Genomic DNA, 23,651 nt, shown 5'->3' with positions numbered 1-23,651 from the left:
ACAAAAGGCATGTCATGACACTCAAACATGATGCAACTTTTCACACCATCTATATTGAGTACATAGACCTTTCAGGAGAAATCCATTCTGAATAGAATACTCTCTCAATCTAAATACTCATGAGGGTCCTCCTCCCAGTGAAACGTATCACAGATTCTATTAAAGAATCCCTCTTTTCTCATAATCAATGCAAACACTGTTAATGGTAGTACGTCAGCTCTTGCTTTAAAAAATCACATTTGCTCTCTTTAGCAAGCAAGACTTCTTTTCTAAGATATCCAACATTTGCTAAACAAGACTTCTTTTTCTGAGAATATTTACCACAATTCTTAGATGTTAAAGCATGTGCTCCACGGTTCTAACAAAACAAGGCTATCATCTAAAAAGATATAAACTTTCCCAAATATATAGACCAAAAAATATCGTTCATCATTTGCTCAAAAGTTGGTGGTGCATTCATGAGCCCAAATGGAAACACCAAGAAATTATAATGCCCATACCTAGCCCTAAAACCAATCTTAGATGTCACCCTCAAATATCCTAATCTAATGATAACTAGTCCTGATACCAATCTTCGTGAAATATCACGCTCCACAAAGCTGGTTAATAAGGTCATCTATCCTCAAAAAAGGACATTTATTCTTAATTGTTATATTATTAAGACCCTTTTAATCACTGATAATTTTAGGAGTACCTCCATACCCATCTATGGAGGTACTCCTAAAATTATCAGTGATCATTGAAACCACACTACCATAAAATAACATTCAAGCAACATCTGCCCATTATGATGAATATAAATTTAGTACCACGGCCCTCTGTCAACGTTTTCGAACCTAGCAGGAAAACCTCTAGAGTAGGTGATGAAGCCCTCCAGTTTTGAGGGATCTTTGGAGGAAGAGACCAAACTAGGCATAGATTTCTGCCCTTCATTGAAAATTTGAAACAAAATCACATATGGCTTGCAAAAGAAGACGATTTGTTAAGGCCTTCAGCTTCAAGGCAAATACAAGCTGTTCACAACTTGGAATATTTCAGCACCAAAGAAACATAGGAAAAGATGATCTTTGAAGGCACATTTATGATGCTTTTAACAACTTGGTTCCTGTTTTACGAATTGATGCAAACAGATCTCTTAGTGCAGCAAGGAGAAGTTTATCTATGCCTATTGTTTCTTTATGAATGAATTGCCTTATGAAGATGACCATGTTTTTCATAAATTAAAGGCCTCGATAGTTCTTCAACCTGGGAATCTGAAAGTCATGGGATATTGAGTACTACTAAATTAAAGGCATTCACATATTTCACATATTCGGGCGGGCCCTTCAATTAATTAACTGATCTAGTGCCTGAATTTAATCTATGTGCTACTAAGGTTCAAACGTTAGGGTTTCTACCTGTCAGGCGTGCATTTTCACCCCTCTCATCAGAGACTCAATAACAAATTAGTAGGCAAAAAACGTTTAGCCCCAATATCATATTCAGAAATACTAAAACATTTAAAAGGCTTCTGTTAAGATACACTTATGGCGCGTGTTGATATATTCATAAGCTTTACAGTTTACACTGTAGATGCTAATGTCTTCCACAGTAAAGTGCAATTTATTAGACATTAACCCTTGCATTACACTCCTAGGATGCAATGAACGCTTGATAGGACGCCATAGCTAACTCCTTTACCCGATCCCTCACACACCAGATGGGCATTGGTGGAAAGGGAGATCCCCCATCCAAGGGGGGTTGGGCAGGTGAGATCTCCCCTTTTCACAGGTGGGGGGTTACATGTTAAAACGACTGTAATCTGTCAAACATGAAACCAGTATACTGGATATGAGAATGGCAGTTACAAGGGCTACGGCTGTAAATTTTTTCTTTACCTCATTGTGCTCATGCATTTTCACCAACCCGAGAACTTGAGTAGAGGATAAAGGGCTGCATTTCCCTGGGGTTTTAAGATGAGAAATGAGGTAGTTTTGGGGGGCTTTTCTCTGGGACATTCTAGAACATAGCCTCTCATATGATTATCTTTAGTACGTCTTTTAACTGAGCAAAAACTGCATACAGAGCTATTACTTAGTAAACCACAGGTCTGCCTCCTGGAAAGACGAGATCGGGGACACCTTCATATCCACAAGATGTAAGGATGCACTATAAAGCAAGGAAGAAAACAACAAATAGTTTGTATGAAAGCCCTGATCAAAGGTCAATATTCCACATTCAAAGTTTTGCATTTTCTTGTATACAGTGGTCAATTATCACCTACTGTGGTCAGTGAGATCAAGAAGAACCAACTTTCTTCAATTCATATCTATCACAACCCTTGCAAAAGGACAGTTTGACTCAAAAATAATGGCAGAAGCCACTTGTAACTAGAAGCAAAATTTCCCCCTGTTTTTTCTATTATAATATTATTGAATGAACCCACTGCAAGACATGCGTCTACTACAACTAAATAAGAGCAACCTTCAGGGCTTCAACGCCAATGCCAGCCCAACCTTGGCTGGCTTGTCCCAAGCCTTGGTATCAACCTCAGCTGAAACGGTGACAGTAGACTTTGGCCTCCACTCGTGTTGCACAACAGCCCCTATTTTCCCATGATTGTTCAGCCTTGTCTTCATGGTGGTGATAGGATCCAAGGCATGAGAGCTTCCAACAGTGAAGGTATTTTCAATCTTTGAGAACTTGTGAGCTATCTCTGCAACCACAATTGTCTTCTTATCCGGGCTGATGTTATGTAGATAGGAAGCCTTCAATGTATCACCTTTATCCATCCTGCACCGAGCAAAATACATTTTAAAACTTCCCAAGTGTAACATATATCCAAATGATGAAGAAAACTGGAAGGTTTTTCGTGAACTCAATAGACAATAAACATGACCATGAGAAAAGCACCATACAAGAGTATCGCCGCACTGAAATCAGACTCATTGAACCCAAAGCCTGCATTGTACTTGGTAAACCCTCCAGAACTAGTGTCAAAAGCAGCCTCCCCACCAATGGCAAACCTTCCATTACCAAATGCCCCATTAACCTCCACCACCGGAGAAGCGGTCATGCCAATGATCGAGCTAATTCCTGCATTCTCATGGTGATATTGTAGCTCCACCTAGCACATACGCAGAATATTGGAAGTATCAGATAACCAGCAGAGTGTCCTCAACGACACCAAAGGAAATATGTGATATTTTGTGTAAGCATTGCAGCTATGGAACTGTGAAAAGGAGTTATATGTCAAGAAGCACTTGGATGGCATTACCTTTCCAGAATTTGGATCTGGAATTGTGAAGCTGAAGACAGTCTTGAAACCTGGAGCAACTTCATCCACAGTAACTGTGGTAAAAATCTATTTCAGGAGTTCCAAGTCCATGTCAGTTCTCTCTCTCTCTCTCTCTCTCTCTCTCTCTCTCTCTCTCTCTCTCCATCATCACCCGCATTCATTTCCACAAGACCTCGACTCTCTATGAGGATTACTTATCCCGCTGCCTTTCCAATCTTAATCTTACATCACCCATCTCCAACCTCCCTCACTGCCCTCTTACATCATCCACGAATCAGCCCACGCCAGGTTCCCCCACACCTACTTACTAAGGCACACTTCATTAGCCACCTTGCTACTTGAACTATCCTAATTATCAACACAGGTTCATAGTCTAGTTTCTTTTTCAGTTTTCAGTTTTACCATGGATAGTTTTTTTTCATGGACTATTGTGTTTCTTTTTGGTCTTGGGTCGTTGAAGACATTAATACAAGTCTCTCTCCCTCTCTCTCTCTCTCTCTCTCCCCCCCCCCCCTAGTTGGCCACCAAACTGGTCCACCCGCGCTTTCTCATTATGTGCATACACAGGACTTCTGTTTCCGTGACTGTTATGCACGGGATTGATGCCACTCATGTGATACAATGGATTTGGCTTTCTGTTTGGACTGTGACAAGTGGTAAGTATTGGTCATAACTCAGCCTCAAGAACTAGCATTAATTTATAATTGAGCAAGTACACACTAAAATAAGTTTTGGGTGACCAAAACTCACTAGTTCAAAGAGAGCAACCAGCCATGTGTCAGTCCTAGCTTGGACACCATCTAGCTTTCTCTCTCTGCCTAACACCCAAGGTGGACATCTCTCTAGCTCCATTCGAGAGGGGTGAGGTCTATGGTCTAAAAAGCTACCCAATGCATTGCTGTTGGTCCAACCCATTTTCAAAAGAAATAGTTCCAAATTTTTTGAGGTTTCGAGGCTCTGTTTCGAAACATTTTGCCCCTCAACAAAAAAACCATGAAGCTTTTTTTTCAAAAGTTCATAAATTCATAAATATAATATATGAATATACGTGAACCGTATGTGCACATCCATGCATACATGCATTACTACTCTATATGTATGTGACTAATACAAATGAGGCAAGATCATGAAGCAGATTGCAAACTCTAGAATGGTGTATGGGAAGATAAATCTTAATTCATAAAAGTTGTGGAGTGTCACTGTTCACTGTGTGCAACTTCTCTGACTCCATTCGAGAGGTGTGAGGTCTATGGTCTGAAAAGCTACCCAATGCATCGCTGTTGGTCTTACCCGTATTCACAATAAAAATTTCCAAATTTTTGAGGTTTCAAGGTTTTGTTTCATAACATTTTTCCCCTCAACAAAAAAAACCATGAGGTCATCAATTCATAAATATTCATTTCCCTTGAACAATAAGGTTATAGATGTTATATCCCCACTACATGTGAGATTCTAGTGAGAAAGGAGGCTATCGTATTTGATGAGATGAGTAGCTGATGAGATGAGTAGCTGGCATACACCAAGTGAGATGGATTCTATAGAGGCTGAAGTAAAGAAACAGATGGGTTCCTCAAATGATGAGTAGCAATCACAAGCACTTAGTGGACTAGGAGAGTCCTCTAGCAATGGGTCTATTATGAGCCCGTAGTCAACAGTGAGGCAGAATGTTACTCCGATGTGTCATGTGGTGGTACTATAGGTGCTAAAAAATCAAAAAGTTCACATGTATCATGCAAGGGAAAAGAAAAGGTGTATCAGCCTCTTATAATGCATGATGTTTCATCAAAACTGCTAGCCTCTATCAAATAGTAATGCAGCCACAGACTTCTAAGTGCGGAAAGCCGCCCAAAGCGTGCCCCAAGTTTCCATCTCCAATGACTATGTTTACATACCTTTTTGGTATGTAGTAATGAAAATGAGGTAATGTATATCTAAATAGAGCCTACAAGAAGTCCGCCATCTTGTTACTGGCATCTACCCCAAAGAGGCCAGCTGCAAAAGGAGGGTCAGAACCCGGCATGACAATTTTTGTATACCTTGTAGAGTGTCCCCAAAAACGGCAAACCTTGTCCATATGCAATCAACTAAAGCACCCAGAGAGACTAAAGTGCTAGTATAACAACTAGAAATAATTAAGTAGAAGCCTGCCTCTGCAACCATTTGCACACAACATTGAAGTTCAGAAAAACTGTGTACTAAGAAATGGAGTAAGAGAGCTTTCTAATGAAATTTCTTGCAGCCAGCCTAGGCAAGAAATCTGAAGTCAATAAAGATGTGGAGAACCCATTGTGCATGGATATGCAGACAAATCCTTTCAAAATAACCCTCAAGAAACTGCCTTGAACAAGGACGCATTGATCCTAACTAGATTACTTACGCTACCTTACAATATACTTTGCCAAAAGTTTGGTCCATTATACAAAATGCATTCCCTCGCAAATGCATTGGTGTTTATTTACACAGAAACATTGCTGTACCCAATGCTAATTCATCTATACATCTATACTCTAAGATGGCATGCTCAAAAAAAGACTGCACATACTTTGATAACATTCACAAGAAATAGTTTGACCCAATGAATGTCTGCTAAATTCAGATCACATTTAACACAGTAGAAATCAACACTGGTTCTAACATGGGCCAAATTACTAGGTTATCATAAAGGCAAGTGAGCGTACATTAGAATTTGTGTCCAATTTGATATCCGTTGTGACATTCCTTTTCTTGAACTTTGTCACCACATCACCGATGAAAAGGTCTCCTTTCTTGACTCCAGTTGTGGTGAAGGCCTGCCAAAAATACTCCATTTGATAAGGACACTTTATCTTCAAAAAAATGACTAGAAGGTTGATCAAGAGACCTAGCATTAATCCACTTCACATCTCTCTCTCTCTCTCTCTCTCTCTCTCAAAGTCCTTATTGCGGCCCAGACCAACAACGCCTGCCCGAGGACTAGCACAAAGAGCTCTCACTGACTTCTTCCAGACTAGATCCCACCCACTATACTTGACCTCCAGGTTCATGCGCCTCCTTTTGTCCACCTTTAGATGCCCAAAATAATAAAATGTCTAGCCCTTCATTAATGATGTGTGAAAACACCAACTTATAAACATTATAAGTCACTTTATTAATAAAATCCCATGCTACTCATGCTGTGTGGCCATCTTTCGAGCCAATCCATGCCAGTGAATGCTTCAAGATCTGCTCAGTGTGTGAAACACTGGTCAAGACTAGTGAAGGGACCAAACGGTGGCATTTGCCCCTTCAATGGGCTCTGCGAATTTCCCTCATAGCATGGCTTCTCGTCATACAACCAGTATCCGTTTGATAAAGAAACTACAGCAAGCCAATATCTTTTTGATAAAGACCCTTGACTTATTTTGGAAGAGGATTAGAGGGCATAGAGCTAGCCATACTAAAAATTTGATGACTAAGAGCATCAACTAATTAATACATTTTCCTTGCAAGGACAAATTTAATTTTAAAATCAAACTCTTAAAGTAGTTCGATCCATCTCCTCTGCCTCATGTTAAGAATAGGCTAACAAGAGATCCGCTTCCAGCTTTTCCTCCATTTGGGCCCAAATGTGGTGTATTGTCTCTCTTTCCTACTCTCTCTACTTCAGTTTCTTTTGGCCTGCTGTTTGAAAAGCAGGCCATTCTGTTTATTCTAGAGGGTCTGCGTATGGAAAAATACTATATATATATAATATGAAGCTCAAGACACGTAAGAAGTCATGTACTATGGCAACAACTCTCCCCATATTAAGCTTTTTTCTTTCCCACTCTACCTTTGAAGGCTTTCTTATGCCAAGCTCCTTCCTCTTCACCTCCTCCTTAAAGGCTGTAGTATGCTCTAGAGCCAAAATATCCCTCAAACTAGCCATTGCAAGCTATTTTTATTAAGCATCGTTAAGCTTAAGGTAATTTACACTAACTGCGTAGTAAAATACATTTATGACATAGCAAAAAGGTATGCAACACATGGTGGAAGAAAAAGAGATGATGCAAAAAAGCAAATTGGGAAATGAGTGATGGTCCATATGAACTTGCTACCCCACTCCATGAGTACTCACGACAACAATATTAAGGCAACACAAAAAAAACTCTGACACAAATTTGAGGAAAATAATACAAGCAAAAACATTGAGCAGAATGATACACACAAGGTGTTGGAAGTTGAAGAGCAGGCTACATGATTTGGATTGAGGAAACAAAATAGCATAGCAATTCTAATTCCAAAGATTAAAGATGATTGTAATATGGCTTAAAATACTCCAAGAAAACCTCCTATAAGAACTTAGCTCCATTTTCCTCAGCTTTCTCTCTCCATCATAAAGGAACTTCAAGACCAGCTTTAGCATACACCATGGACACATTGGTACCAAAAGTTTGTGTCTGCTGAAGATGCTTAACAAGGTAGATGCATTGAAGAATATACTTTTGCTTTGTGAAACTGTGTAGATGTATGTGGAGAAGCAGCACTTACCCTTTTCAAAAATACAGGAAGAAGAGGGCAAAATTCAAATGCCAAGCTCACTTGTTTGGTTCATGTACCCTTGCTTTTATTCATGATTAAAGTTAGGACCACTAAATAAATTTCCATCTTTAACATGCAAAGTATGCAACTCGCCAATGTTTACCAGGGCTTAGCACAAGAATGTCTCGCGATGCAAGTGAGGGCATGGGTTCCTACGAGCTGACTCCTCAAAAAAAATAGTCCACCTTGCTAAAATGACCCCCCAATGCGAACAAGATGCAAATCCTGATTCCAAAACATGATACATCATGCATGGCACCTAAACAGATTACCAGAACAAGATTATAACTCAATATCAAGCCTAAAGAATGTTGCATATGGTGACAATGACGGAGCAAAAGAGCATACAAGAAGTCCACTAAACGTCCATGTTAACCACCATAGAACTTTTCAACTTTGACTGGCCCTACGCTGTCACAAACCAGCTGTTAAATACCAATATTTCACATTAATTAACACTTTAAGCATTGGTCATACAAGTGTGTAAAAACAATTCAACTACAGAAAAAAAAAACGCACCAAACCAGTCTCTGATTGCGTAGAGATTGTGATTTTCTGGTCTTGTAGGTAGTCCTTGTTCAGAAGATCTGAAAAATGCATGTCACCTTCGTTAAATAACTTGCAACCCCATGTATATACATTTCGTTGATCACATGAACAAAAAACAAGCCAAACATAGACATATGCCAAAAATGAGATGGCATATGCTAAAACAGTACCTCAAAACATCATGAGAGTTCACACTAGTACAGATAATGATAAGCTCAACACATAAGTGGACACATTAGAAGAGTATTTCCATTCTCATTCTTGTTGCAACTTGCCACCGGCAACATTTAGATTTGTATCACAAATTATTTCAACCAGTAAGGTTGAAATAACTTCCAAGAAGAGGCAACAAAGAAACAGGGCATTCTAGGAAAATATGCCGAGCTAAACGGGTGAAACACAAACCATGCAAAAATTTATGCAGTGCACAAATAACATGCAGCCAAATTGATTATAAGAAGCTTGCCTTGTCAATCTTACCGACACCCAAGGCTGTAAACTCATGCAAGTCAGGCGTCCGCATCCTCAGCTTAACTGCAATCTTTGTAGGAGATATTCACAGTAGTAGTGGAATTGTATGTAGGTGTTAGGAGTTGTTGTGCTAGGACATTAGGCACTTATTAGCACTCACTTGAATGGTTTATAACCTTAGTAGCACCTTCCTCATTTATAGGGACAATTGGCACTAGGTTGTTGGACTCCATTTGTCCTCTGTATGAGGGGGCCCTTTTACTTTTGAATATAGATTCTCTCACACGACTTACGTGTGAGCTTCCACTGCCGACTCATCTCTTGCTCTCTGTGTCTGTTCTTTAAGCTTTCCATTGCTATCAACTGCTTCCTTTGCTCTTGCTTTGCCAACATTTGCTTTTAGAGCCTTGTCAACCCTGTCATTGTGGTGCTGCTGACCATCTTGACCACGCGAAGAGACGGCTCTAACTAGCTGCAGGTGGTGCTGTGTATCACGTAGCGGGTCGCTAACAAGCACCAGGTGGCGCAGTGCTGAGGCAGTGGTTCTTGGCGCCGCATAGGCAGCGGTTGGCAGCAAACCATGCTTAAGAATGGGAAGTAACCTCACGAGGTCTCCCATTTCATTCAATGAGTGCACTTCTCGTGCGAAAAGTTAGAGATATATGGAAGCGGTCCCAAACCATGCTGCACAGGCAGCACTTGGAGCTGCACGGGCGGACATAGGCAACAACAGGCAGCACTATGTGCTGCACACGTGGCTCACAGGCAGATAAGCATTGGCAACATTCATTGGCATCACCAAAACTCCTTGCAAGTCATCAGGTATTTTTGATGCAGTGCATTTGAGCTATATTGGTCCTACAGGTCATTGCACTTGCAGGCACACAGTTCAGTGCTGGGTTTTTGCTCTAGTATTTGTGTTTGCAGTAGAACAGTGGGCCTTTTTGCATTGTTGAGGAAGTGATGGCATAAGCACAAGATGTATTTGAGGTGCTCACCCAAGGGGATAAGTTGGACTAAACCAACTACTCCTTGTGGAGTTTTATGATCCATGATGTGTTGGTAGCCAAAGGACTTTGGGATATTGTGTCTGGTGATGACAAACACTCCAACCAGCTACACCTCAAAGAATAACAGCACAAAGGGTTGCAGATGTACAGGTTGTAGATCATCCTTCACATATGCAGGAACAAAGGAGGTGCGACTCATGATGCACAAGCTATGTCCCTGATTGCCTTATCATTGAAGAGGTATATCATACCTCATATGCGGTCATGTAAATCTGCTAAACAGGCATAGGATATACTGGACAATATGTATCAAACACAGAATGAGGCTAGGGTTGCCTATCTCAACAGGCAACTGGATATTCTTGCGATGTGTGAGGGAGACGCTATGACAGAACATCTCAAAAAGGTCAAAGATTTAAGGAAACAGCTGCCAAACATTGATGAAGTGGTACCTTACACGGAGCTTGTTACGAATACTTTGAATTCTGTGCCTCCTTCTTACCTTGGGTTTCACACCTCTCTTAATCTCTCTATGAGGGGTGGTAGAGATCCAGTTTCTTTTGATAAGCGTGTGGGCTAGCTTCTCCAGGAGGAGCAAACTAGGGCCAATCGCTCTCATGGTGGTGAACAGGCTTTTGTTATGAAGGACAAAGCGAAGTCCCAGGTCGATTGCAAGAAATCATCTTCAAAAGGTGATAATTCAACGAAGAGTGAGCCTTCAAAGAAGAAGAAAGGTAACTACCATTTTTGTCACAAGCCAGGACACTATATCAATGAGTGTCACAAGAGGATTGCCCAAGAGAAAGAAAAAAAGAATGGAGGCAAGGAGCCTAGCAATGTGATGGATTCCTCAAATGACAAAAGCGAGAATTCAGCCAACCTTGTGGAAGATGACTGGGTGTTTCTGCCCATAGAAGAGGTCGATGATGAGTTGTCTCCGAGTGCACATGAGAAGAGTCAGCCTATTTGGTCAGAAGGAAGCTGACGTATCAACAACTGGCAGAGTATACCAAGAAAGGAAAATGTTTCAACAGTGGAGAAAAAGGACATGGCTGGACAATGCCTGAGGAAGCCAAAGAAGGAGAATCAACCGCAAAAATCACCTCACGTGAATGCTCTCCCTCAATAACTTGTGCAACTGGATGATACTCCTTCAGAGAAGAGGAAGCTGTTTATGGCTTGGGGCAAGGTTGCCTATCAACCTGTTCTTATCCACCTTGATACTAGTGCTACTCACCATTATATCCATCCTCGGATCATTAAAGCTCTCAAACTACCTAAGGAGAGGTTAGGCACTCCGAAAATGTCAAGTATTGGCTTTGAAGGGATGCAATCTCAAATCACCCCAATCCTCGGGAAACTTAGGATTGAGATAGGGATGTATGTGTTGGCAGTCATCTCCTGACTGTACACTATGTCAGGGCCTCCGTATTTGGTGTCTTCCCATTTTTCCTCACTCTCCGTATTTTTTTCCATTTATTTGGAGCTGTGTATGGGCTGTCGGCTGCCCCTAGGTGCTGGCCGACCGTGTCTACTGGCTGCCCGACTGCTCTACTAATACCCGACCACCCCTCAATGCTGGCCAACTGGGTTTGATCTGGCCGACTGACCTTTTCTGCTGGTCGTGAGCAGTCAGGCTGCTGTCGGCCTGTTTTGAGCTGGCCGACCAGCAGCCAGGGGCCATATAAAATGGCCCCTTGCCCTCACACTTATTCATTGTGTATTCCGGGATTTTATTGGTGTATATAGTAGAGTTACACAAGCTTCTCTCTCTCTTTCATCTGTGTATTGCTCTCTGCAGCAGTTGTCTTCATTTCCGTTGTGCATTCTGACATGGTATCAGAGCCCCAGGTGGCCTTAAGCTTGGAGACAGTGGGACGTCGAGGGTTTGCTAATTGAGGTGCTGATTGGAGACTATTTAGGCTGGCCGCTGTACGGGACTTGGAGATCAGGTAGAAGGTGGCCATTACCATTGGACAGCCACCTTGCATTCTATTTGCAGCCTCTTCTTTTTTCCCACCGACCCTCCCTTTACAAGACCTTGTGAACCCTTGAGATGGCTGAGAAGCACGAGAAGATCCCGACACTCGGTGGACCGACACTTGGACGAGAACAACTACGGCATATGGAAGGTAATGATGGAATCTGTTTTGGAGTCCAATGACTTGGCTGATTTTATTGTTGTTGGGATTCCACGGCCAAAGTTGGAAGAAGGGGAGTTACCCTCTATTCGGAAGGAACGGGAGGCACAGGCACAGGCACAGGATCGTGTTAATGCCCAAGTCCGTTCTTTCATCTTCCTCAATTGCACACCACAGGTAATCAACCACATAAAGCACATGACACTGGTCATAGGGATCTGGCAACATTTGGCTTCTCTCTACAACAGGGTATCACCCATGAAGAGAATCTCCTTGGAAGTTCAAATGCGGATGATGAATCCTGCAAAGTCTTCAACGATGCGGGAGCACATCAACAAGCTGCAGGCTCTTCAGCAGGAAGTTCTCAAGGCAGGGAAAGAGATATCAACAGAGGATATGGCCATAACGTTGTTGTCACATTTGCCCTCTTAGTATTCAGCCTTTTACTCCTCTTTGATCACCAGTGGCAGGCTCAGCACCATCAAATGGGAGGCGCTTGTGCCCGTGGTCTTGGACCAGGAAGAGCGATTCACGATCCCCCCACAACGGAGGTTTTGAGGCCTTGCTTGGCCAACGGTCGAAAGGCCGTAACAACAACAACAATAAGGACAAAGGAAAGTCTTCTTCAGAGAAAAGAAGCGATTCAGACCGAGAGAAACTGAAGGCCGAGAGGACCTGTAATGATTGTGGCGAAAAGGGCCACTATTGGAGAAAGTGTCCCAAGCGGACTAGGAAGAGTGCTGATTCTTCAACTTCAGCTGCAAAGACTCCAGCCTTTGTGCACTTGGAGATGTTGGACACCGATGCTTCATCTCCTTCGAACGAGGAGCCAAGGATTCTTGATAGTGGTGCTTCTAGGCACACAACTCCTTCCCATGACTTTTTTCAGGATCTGAAACGGCAATCAGGTCACATTTTCATTGGTGACAATTCCACCATACCGATTTACAGTGAGAGCCGAATGGAGATCATTCTCGATGGCAAAGGGGGGAAGCATTCCTCTCGTGTTCTTTACGTCCCCGCACTTGGTTTTCATCTATTGTCAGTGCATGAGGTTTGAAAGACTGGCTTCCAGGTGGAGTTTGAAGAGCATTCTGTTGCTCTATGGGACCGCAAGACTGGTCAGGTTGTTTGGGAAGGCGGCGTGGAGAATGGTATATACAAACTCTCCGCACTCTCCTCTTTGTCAGGTTCACAGATTGGTGATTTGTGGCACTTTCGGTTTGGCCACTTGAATGTGGATGCACTACAGCGAGCTTTCCAGGACCAAACGGTGGTTGGCTTGCCAAATGTTGGCAATAGGCAAGGACGTAGTTCTTGCATTCGTGGTAAGCAGCACAGGGAATCTTTTCCGAAGCAAGCTTCTAGGCGGGCTTTGAAACCTTTGGAGTTGGTACACGCTGACTTGTGTTAGCCTATGCAGACAGCATCCTTGGGAGGTTCTTTGTACTTTATGCTACTTGTTGATGATTGTAACAGATTCACATGGGTTTATTTTCTTTCACAAAAGGACCAAGCTTTTGCTCGGTTCAAGGAGTGGCATGTGATGGTGGAGAAAGAGTCTGGCTTGCAAATAAAGACTCTTAGGGCTAACAAAGGAGGAGAATTTTCTTCCAATGCATTCGTGCGATTTTGTGCGGAACATGGCATCAAACGAGAGCTGGCCAATACAGGTTCGCCATCAAAGAATGGAGTAGTTGAGCGTAAGAACAAGGCTGTTGTGGAGATGGCAAGGACAATGCTGGAGCATCGTGATCTTCCTCGTTCACTTGGGGAGAGGCTGTGGCTATGTTACAGGTTTGAGTATTTTACCTCTTTGTCTTAAGAATTGTAAGTATGATCTAAGCATGTTTAAGCATTCACTAATCATGTTTAATCCAATAAATGCATGTGTAAGTCTGTACATGTGTGTGGATTCAGATACATGTTTTGGTGTGTGTGTGTATGCATGTGTGCATGCTCATATGTTTGTTCATGTGCATGTGTATGTGTGTTTCTCTTACCAGCTGAGACATGGTGTGGGTCAACAATCAGCCCAGTCAACAGCTAATGTGGCACTGCCACGTGGCAAGTGACGTGGAGCTGCAAGGGATGACGGCTGGCTATAGCAAGGGACGACGGCTGGCTGACGTGGCAGGTTGGATTGCACGTGGGCAAACAGCCGACTGCCACGTAGCAGGCGCCGGGCGCTGCAGTGCAGCCACATGAACAGTAGCCAAGTACAGGCAGCAAGTACAGGCAGCAACCAAGCGTGGGCAACAACCAAGCGCAGGCAGCAGCAGAGCGCCATACAGCAAGCGCAAGGTGGGCACCAGGCAACAAATCGCGCAGGGAAAAAAAATGCACATGAGAAAAGCGTCGGGCAACCCAAACGCAGCATGGAACTTTTTTTTTTAAAGCTAAGCGCCATGTTTTTTTAATTTTTTTTTAAAAAAAGGAGAAAAAGAAAGAGAAAAGCTATTCAATGGTTTTTGGGAAAAAGGCTTTGTCATAGATTTTTCTAAGGAGGAAAAGCATAGCTTTTTTCCCCAAACTTGTATAAATAAGGAGCCGAGGCCCTTGTATCCCACAACACATCTTGGATGAAAGCTTGAAGGAGATCTCCTCCCCATGGATCAAGGAGAAATCTTCTTAGGAATTGTACAAGGGCTACGCCGACCTTGAGTTATAAATAAATACCTACGGGGACGCCACGTTTTAGGGCCAATTGGTCTTTTGTGCAGGAGCACTCTAGCTCCACTTATTTATTTTCATCTTCTTCCAAATTTATTATTCCAGTTCGTAAAGTGATTAAAGTGTGATTAAGTGTGTTCACCGCCCGTCAAGTTGCTGAAGGCCGGTTTCAAGGTTCCATTGCCGAGATCCATCGTCAACTTTTTCACGAGGGCGAGCTTGTGGTCAACACATTTAATTCTATGGCTGGAACTAGTGCGGAGATGAAGGATTTATCTTCGGAAGAGGACGACTACTACTTCGATGAAGACGAGGAAAGTGAGCAAGAAATACCTTCCGATATGCCAGAACTTGAAGATGATGATGCCAACTATGAAGCAAAGATGTAGAGTTTGATGGAGGGATTAATGGAACTCGCGAAGGACTCACGTTTTCCACGAAACTTCAAAGCTGATTCTAAATCACGGAGGTAGGGGTCTGAGAAGAAAGCTAAGCCTCAACATTCGGCTCCCATCCACCCAAATTTTCAATCATACCCCGATTCTTCTTCTTCTTTTCCCCCATCTATCCATGGAAACCCTTTTAATACTTCTCATCCTGGTTACTTTGGCGGAGGCTCTGTCTTTCATTCCATGATGGGTGTACCCAACATGAGCATGACTGGGAGCTATGGTATGCAACCAGGTATGCATGGAGGTATGTATGGAACTTATGGTGGTGGTGGTGGAAGTGCTTTTGGTATGCCTGGTATGGGAGGTGGTATGATGGGCATGGGATCTAATGCTGTGGGCAATTCTTTTCTCAAACCACATCCCTATGATGATCTTGTTCAGGGCGAGAAGCCAAAAGATTATAAAGAGGGTGGTGCTGCAGTAAAGTTTGATACTTTTAGTGGTGCAAAGGATCATTTGAAGGCTCTCAACTTCATTCAACAGTTTGATGCGGCATTTTCTGGTGGTAACTTCACAAAGGCATCTAAGGTACGAAAGGCAGCTTCTTTCCTAAAGGGTAATGCTCTTCAATGGTGGTCGACACTTCTTCATCAAGGAATAGCACCTAGCACTTGGGTGGAGTTCAAGCAAATCTTCTCTTCCTTATGGTTGACACCGATTTTTGAGGTGACAGCTGAGCATCAATTAGATTCCAGAGATTGTAACAATATGGAAGAATATGACAAGAAATTCTAGGATGCTCTGCTACCGGTCACATCCTTTAGGCCCGTGTCACTAGTTGAGCAGATAGAGACTTATTGTGCTGTGGGTTACCCAAGGAGCTTCGAGATTATTGCATCAAAACAAAGGTAATTAATATGACTCAGATGATAGAAAATGCTCAGACTGGATATGCCATGCTTATTGGTCAAATGTCAGGATTCAAGGATCAACGTCTCTTCTCCAAGAAAGCATCAAAGGAATCGAAAGAGACCAAAAACACTAAACCACAAGAGAAAGGGCAATCCAATAAGAGAAAATTTCAGCCCTTATCTCAAAGGACAGATGAAGAAAGGAAAGAGCTTATAGCTGGCAACAAATGTCTCTTGTGCAGGGCATCGATACTATAGGTGTCCGAAGAGAGCACCTAAAAAAGCAGATGATTCACAGGAAGAGCCTAAAGCAAAGAAACAGAAACCATCTGCTAGACTAGTACCTGACTTGATAGGATTGAAGCAAGGGGATTCATCTTCAAAGTTATGCAGAGCATGGGAAAGACTTCGAGATTGGGAGGTTTTGATCTTTTTCGATCCTGGGGCTCGTGCAAACTTCATCACCCCCGAGCTTGCAACAAACTTGGGCATCAAACCAGAGGAGATGGGTGTGTTGCATGAGGCTACTTTGGCTTGTCATTGACATTCTGTTGAGGTTACACCGATAATTGGGAAACTGCGTCTCAGTGTGCAAACTTACACGAACAAAGAGGATAATTTCTTCATAATGCCTTTGGAGGATTGTGATGTTTTGTTGGGTATGCCTTGGTGCCATAAGGTTAAAGCGGTAGTAGATACTTTCAACAGGAAAATCTCTCTCACTATTAAGAATAAGGAACACACTCTTGATGTAAAGCTTAAAGGGGAATCTATTCCTATTGTATCGGCCTCGGCCATTTCTTGTCTAATAAAGAAACATCTTTCTGTTTACTTACTGTTTGTTAAAGAGAATCAGGATACCACAGATTCTAACCTATCTAAGTTGGATAAAGAAAGATTGGATTTTCTCAAAAGTTTTCAAGATTGTTTTTCAGAGGCTTTGCCAGGGGAATTGCCGCCTGCTAGGCCTGAGGATCATGGAATTGATTTGATTCCTGGAAGTTCACCAGAGCGAATAAGCCACCCTATAGGGTGAGTGCAACCCAACAAGAAGAGATTATGAGCCAAGTGCGTGATCTGTTGGACAAGGGTTGATTCAGCCGAGCTCTTTGCTCTATTGTTCACCAGTGCTTTTGGTACAAAAGAAAGATGGTTTTTGGCGGATGTGCACTGATTACAGGACACTGAATAAGATTACCATCAAGAACAGATTCCCTATACCTCAAATCGATGATATTTTGAATCGGTTACAAGGAGCAGCTTACTTCAGTCGCATTGATCTGAAGAGTGGATATCATCAAATTCGCATCAGGCCAGAAGATGTGCACAAGACAGTTTTTAGGACAACTTTTGGACTTTATGAGTTTTTGGTCATGCCTTTTGGTCTTACGAATGCTCCAGCGACTTTTAACAGGATGATGGATCGGGTTTTTTGACCCAACCGTGCTTTTGTGGGCACTTTCTTTGATGATATGATTGTGTTTTCTCACTCAGAGAAGGAGCATCGGGAGCATTTAACCAAAGTCTTTGAGGAACTCAGAAAGCATAAGTTGGTTGTCAATGGAAAGAAGAGTGAATTTTTCATGCAGGAGCTTCACTTTCTTGGACACACAGTGTCTAAGGATGGTGTCAGGATGGATCCAGCAAAAGTTGAAGCGATAAAGAATTGGCCGGATTGCAGACTATTCGTGATGAGAGAAGTTTCTTAGGTTTTTGTTCATATTACAAGAGGTTTATCCCATTCTTTTTTTTTTCAAAGTTAAAACAGCGGAATATATTAAAAAAGGGTAAGGTTACAAGTTCCCATGAGGAAGGTCCATGGGTAGACACCGCGAACTGTTAAACCCTGCAGGTAAAGGGATTAACTCTAAACCTTCTATGACAAATGCAACAAAACTGAAACAGTAGACCAAAACAGAATTTGATGAGCCGGTTGGAGAAACAAGACTTGATGAACAGCCTGATGAACTCGACTGCGGCAAACAAGGCCCAGATGAAGCTAGACTGGCTTATATTCAGTGAGAGGGGCTGATCAAACATCATGTACAGTAGACTGAGCCCGGGAGGGTTTAAGGAACCCCTCGGAAGCTTTCCGATGCCTGGATGTAGAAATCAAAGTGCTGAAGCCTTCTTTGACATTCGTGAGCCAGACCTTGAAGCATGCTTTCCTTTCTTATGCAATGCGCGGAGCCGTGAAACTTCCTCCATTTACTCCATGGTAGGTCCTACCAACGATCAACCTCCATAAGAACACCACTAGGCTGAAGCTGGTGTATTAGCTTGAGTACACTGTCCAGAAAGAGATAAAAGTGATGATTAGTTTTAATTTCGAAAAGAGCTTCATTCCGTTGATTCCAAACATGCCATAGAAGAAGAATTCTGACGGACTGCCACGTAAAGGGGTCCAGTGTGTGACATTCTCCTAGGAGGACTTCTTTCCAACTGAGGGGTGTTCCTAATTTTCATAAAAGCTTTGTTCAGAACACTCAAGAATTGACTCGTGTCTGGGCAGGAGAAAAATAGATGGGGGACAGTTTCAAGCTTGGTTTTGCAGCGGGAACAAAGACCATTTCCATGACCTATCTTCATAGCCTTCTCAAGGGTCCAGGTTGCTTTATGAATGACCAGCCAAGCCAAAATGGCATGTTTTCTTTCTTGAGCGAAGGCCCAGCTTAACTTGAAGCGGAAGGCCCATTGATGTTTGTTCCAAGACAAGGACCATCTATTGTTAAGTTTGAGAACAAGGTTGCCTGCATGAAATCCATTAGGCAGCTTGCCAAGGTTACTGGAGCACCCCCACAAAATGGCTTTAGAAAAGTTTTTGCAGTCACAAATCAGCCCCGGGGGAATGGAAACCTTTACATCACCTAACCAAGAAGGATGTAAAATTCCGATGGACAGTAAAGGAAGTGGACGTTTTCAACAAGCTTAAGGAAAAGCTAACCACTGGTCCAGTTTTGGTTTTACCGGATCTTCATATACCTTTTGTGGTACAGTGTGATGCATGCGAGAATAGCATTGGAGTTATTCTTATGCAGGAAGGACATGTTATTGCTTATGAGAGTAGAACTCTGTCACCAGCAGAAAGGAATCTACAAGTGTATGAGAAGGAGCTTCTTGCGATTATTCATGCTCTTTCTACTTGGAAGCATTACCTTCTTGGAACTGATTTCATTGTTCAGAGTAATCATCAGACTCTTCGATACTTCCTTACTCAAACGAAGTTCTCAGAGAAGCATATGAGATGGGCAAACTTTTTGTCCATGTTTCACTTTCAAATTGTTCATGTGGATGGCAAAAAGAATGTGGTTGCGGATACCTTGTCTAGGAAACCACATGTGGCCGCCGTCTCCATTATCTTTCATCATGAACTTGATGATATGCGAGAACAGTATGCTCATGACTCAGATTTTGAGCGGATTTTTGATCATTTGACTGAAGGGGAGCGAGTTGATCATTATTCTCTCAAGGAAGGATTTTTGATGATGCATGACAAATTATGTGTCACATCTCAATTGAGGCAGAAGGTTTTGACAGAATACCATGCTCCGCCTTATGCATGCCATCGTGGTATTGAGGCTACAGTGAAGGCTTTGGAGGCATTCTTTAATTGGCCTACTATGCGCAGGGATGCTGATGCTTTTGTTCGTGATTGTATCATTTGTCAGAAGGTGAAGTATGACCGTCAAAAGACACCTGGGTTACTTCATCCTTTGCCTATTCTAGATAGACCGTGAGAGAGTATTGCTATGGATTTTATCTTTGATCTTCCTAGGACACAGAGTGGGAATGATGGCACCTAGACTATCATAGATCGTTTCAGCAAGGAGGCTCATTTCATTCCAGTCAGGAAGAAGATTAATGCAGAGCAAATGGTGAGGATATTTTTGACGAATATTTTCAAATACTATGGGATGCCCACATCTTTTGTCAGTGACCGAGATCCTCGAATGACGAGTTTATTTTGGAGAGCATTGTTCGAGAACATGAAGACTTCGCTAAAGTTCTCATCGTCTTTTCATCCACAGAGAGATGGGCAATCAGAAATTGCCAACTCACTTGTATTGGATCTTCTAAAGTGTTATGTTTCGGATCATAAGGAACAGTGGGAAAAGTATCTTCCTTTGGTGGAGTTTGCTTACAACAACGCCATTCACACTTTGACGAATAGTAGGAAAAGTATCTTCCTTTGGTGGAGTTTGCTTACAACAACACCATTCACACTTCGACAGGTAAGGCACCTTTCGAGATTGTGGAAGGCGGGAAGAAAGTACCTCCGATCCTGCATACAAAAGATAAGATCTTCGAGACAGATCATTTTGTGGAGAATATGGATGAGGCTTACAAAAAGGTCAAGGTGGCTCTTCAAAAAGGACTCAAGAGAAACAGAGGAAAGCAGCAAACCTTCACCGTCGATCATTGGTTTTTGATTTGGGTGATTGGGTGCTTTTGAGATTTGAGAAGGCTAGACTCAGGAAAATGAAGGGTAAACGGAGCTTATATCCTAAATTGAGTATGCGGTACTATGGGCCTTTTCAGGTGATTGAGAAGATGAGTGATGTTTCCTATCGTCTTCAGTTACCGGATCTTTGAAAGATTCATAATGCATTCCATGTGAGTCTTCTTAGACCTTTCAGAGGTGCGGTGCCTACAGAGCAGGTTGATGAGCCGCAACCAAAGGTGGAAAAACTCGATGAGATTCTTCAACCGGAACAGATTTTGGCAACTAAAGAAAGAAAAGTCAGAGGAAAAGTTTCACGCCGATATTTGGTGAAGTTTGTGAACTATTCACCTATGGATTCGAAGTGGATGGAGGAGGGTGACTTGGCAGATTCACCGAGGATACAACAACTTTACCTCGAGGCTTTTAGTTTGGAGCCTACCTTAGAAAGTGCTTTAACAGGTTCAGCTGTGGATTCTGGAGTACTACCTGTTACTCGAGGGGGTGACTCTGCTCCTTTGTCACAGAGTTCACTCGGATGAGATCTGGAAGTCGCTTGGTGTTACGACCCTGTGTTTTTCCCTCTGGACAACGAGCAGGTGGGCACGGGCACGGGCACAAGTGTCGCCGTCGGGCACTGGCGCCGCCATCGCCGGGTACAACCGCTGCCGCCGCCGGGTACACAGGGGTGCTGTCGTCGCCGCTGGATGCTAATGCTGCTACCTGTGTTGCTGACCGCTAGCTGCTACCATCAGATGTGCCGCCGCTGCTGCCAAGTGTGCTGCTACCGCCGGTTGTGGACTACATACGGGCAGTACAGGGCCGCCAAGCAGGCAACCAGATGGGCAATCACTGATGGGTAGCCAGGCAGGCATCAAGCAAGAATCTCTCTGCAGATAGTTGGGCAGCCAGACGAGTTTCAGATGGGAGACTCTCTACGCCAAGTGGCTGCATGTGTGGAAGCAGTCAACGTGGATCTCTATCTATCTCTCTTGGAAGAAGGTGAGCTGAAGGAGGCACCGAGGGGCTAACAGCCAAGGAGTCTCTCTCTCTCTCTCTCTCTCTCTCTCTCTCTCTCTCTCTCTCTCTTCGCAAGCAAGCTTTGTTTACGAGATTGGGATGAAGAGGATCAAGTTAAGATGCACAAGATGATGTTCTTGGAAGAGATGTGTGTTGCTCTTTGCCTTGGACCTATGTGTATTCAGGGATTGCTTGACACATCCTCTATCTTTCTCTCTCTGAGTTTTTGGCATCGTGATTGGATGATGCATATGTGGATTTATCTGTCATGGAAACAGGACATTAGTCTTTCATGAAGAAACAGGACTTTGGTATCGAGGAAACACGCCTATAGTTTATGCATCTTTCTATGCATAAAAATCAAATTTAATAAGAATAACACTTTTGTAATTAAAAAAAATCCTTTATGCATCTTTCTATGCATAGAAATCATTTTTAATGAGAATAACACTTTTGTAATTAAAAAATTTCCTTTATGCATCTTTCTTTGCAAAAAAATCAAATTTAATGAGAATAACACTTTTGTAATAAGAAAATTTCCTTTATGCATCTTTATATCAGATACAGGTCTTTGGTTTCATGTGGAAAGCATGTCTCTGGATTCATGTGAACAGGTTCTAGTTTTCTCAAGGTTACATGCAGGCTGTGACTATAGGAAGGACATATGGTTTGGTACAGCCCTATTGCTGTTTGGGAAAAGGTTTGCGGGATCCATGGTTGAGATGGAGAAGACCTTTTCAAGCAGGGAGGTGTCGTACAGATGTGCCTTCTCTATGGAATGCTTTGCTGTAATAGCGAGAGATCTTATTTGGAAAGTCCTGGGTGAAAAGCTAAAAGGGATCCTATTGGTAAAGGATTCGACAAGATGTACTTTGTAATCATATTTGATCAAGTAAAGAAATATCGCAAGGGGCGCCACTGCGTTTTGGGGCCAATCGATGTCCTTGTACTATTTGCAGGAGCATTCTAGCTCCCCTGTTTGTTTTCCTTTTTCACGTTCCCATGGGTGATAAAGTGTTTTGTGTGCGAGTGTTTGTTCCACCGCCCGTCAGGTTTCTGAAGGCCGGTTTCACTTGCTGTTCTTATCAGCACACCCAAGATACTGACCTGACAATATATTTGCCTATGGGATTTCTATGATATATGTGTACTAGTCACATGGTTTGATTCATGGATATACAAATATCTTCAGAGAATGGGGACGCCTATTCTAGACTTTCGTTTGATATGCATCAGTGTTTATTCTTGTTCATGATGTACTGCTGATCGTGGGTCCTGTGGGATGGCAGGGGGACATGATTATTCACAAAGTGAATGCTCTTATTTACGTATTGCGATGTTCTGTTTCAGTTGGCAGGACAGCTTTCTCGTTGCTCTTAGGTTCTGTTTCAGTTGGCAGATCCTTTGAATGAACAATCGAGGACGATTGCTTAGTTTTAAGAGGGAGGTATGTTATAGGACTGAGCATTTTACATCTTTGTCTTAAGCATTGTAAGTATGATCTAAGCATGTTTAAGCATTCACTAATCATGTTTAATCTAGTGAATGCCTGTGTAAGTCTGTACATGTGTGTGGATTCAGATACATGTTTTGGTGTGCATGTGTGCATGCTCATATGTTTGTTCATGTGCATGTATATGTGTGTTTCTCTTACTTTGATGCAGGATCAGCAGCTGAGACATCCTGTGGGTAAACGGTCAGCCCAGTCAACAGCTGATGTGGCAGGTGACGTGGAGCTGCAGGGGATGACAGTTGGCTATAGCAGGGGACGACGGCTGGCTGACGTGGCAGGTTGGACTGCACGTGGACAAACAGCCGGCTGCCACGTAGCAGGCGCCAGGCGCGCAATGCAACCACGCGGGCAGCAGCCAAGCGCCATGTAGCACCCAAGCGCAAGGTGGGCAGCAAGCGAAGCGTGGACGCCGGCAGCAAATCGCGCAGGAACAAAACTAAATAAAAGCACATGAGAAAAGCGCCGAGCAGCCCAAACGCAGCATGGAATTTTAAAAAAAAAGCTTAGGGCCATGTTTTTTTTAAATAAAAAATAGAGAAAAGAAAGAGAAAAGCTATTCAATGGTTTTTGGGAAAAAGGCTTTGTAATAGATTTGTAATCCCCCAAACTTGTATAAATAAGGGGCCAAGACCCTTGTATCCCACAACACATCTTGGGTGAAAGCTTGAAGGAGATCTCCTCCCCGTGGATCAAGGAGGAATCTTCTCGGGAATT

General features: G+C 42.8%; 1 protein-coding gene across 1 annotated transcript in view; it reads right to left on the bottom strand.

Annotated features, from left to right (window-relative positions):
* Window positions 1-2,179: 2,179 nt before the first annotated feature.
* LOC147611728 (mitochondrial outer membrane protein porin of 36 kDa-like) overlaps window positions 2,180-23,651 on the bottom strand; it is a 52,290-nt gene continuing 30,818 nt past the window's right edge. The window contains exons 3-7 of the mRNA XM_086784774.1: window positions 8,336-8,403; window positions 5,956-6,066; window positions 3,257-3,343; window positions 2,898-3,106; window positions 2,180-2,772 (exon numbers count right to left, since the gene is read on the bottom strand). Coding sequence (XP_086640900.1) covers window positions 2,466-2,772; window positions 2,898-3,106; window positions 3,257-3,343; window positions 5,956-6,066; window positions 8,336-8,403 — 782 coding nt within the window. The 3' untranslated portion in view covers window positions 2,180-2,465. The remainder of the gene's footprint in view (window positions 2,773-2,897; window positions 3,107-3,256; window positions 3,344-5,955; window positions 6,067-8,335; window positions 8,404-23,651) is intronic.

This window comes from Cibotium barometz, chromosome 47, assembly GCF_041138505.1.
Source record: "Cibotium barometz isolate CiBa-2024 chromosome 47, ASM4113850v1, whole genome shotgun sequence".
Lineage (NCBI taxonomy): Eukaryota > Viridiplantae > Streptophyta > Polypodiopsida > Cyatheales > Cibotiaceae > Cibotium > Cibotium barometz.
Note: the sequence above shows the minus strand (reverse complement) of the source record. Positions and strands in the feature narration are given on the sequence as shown.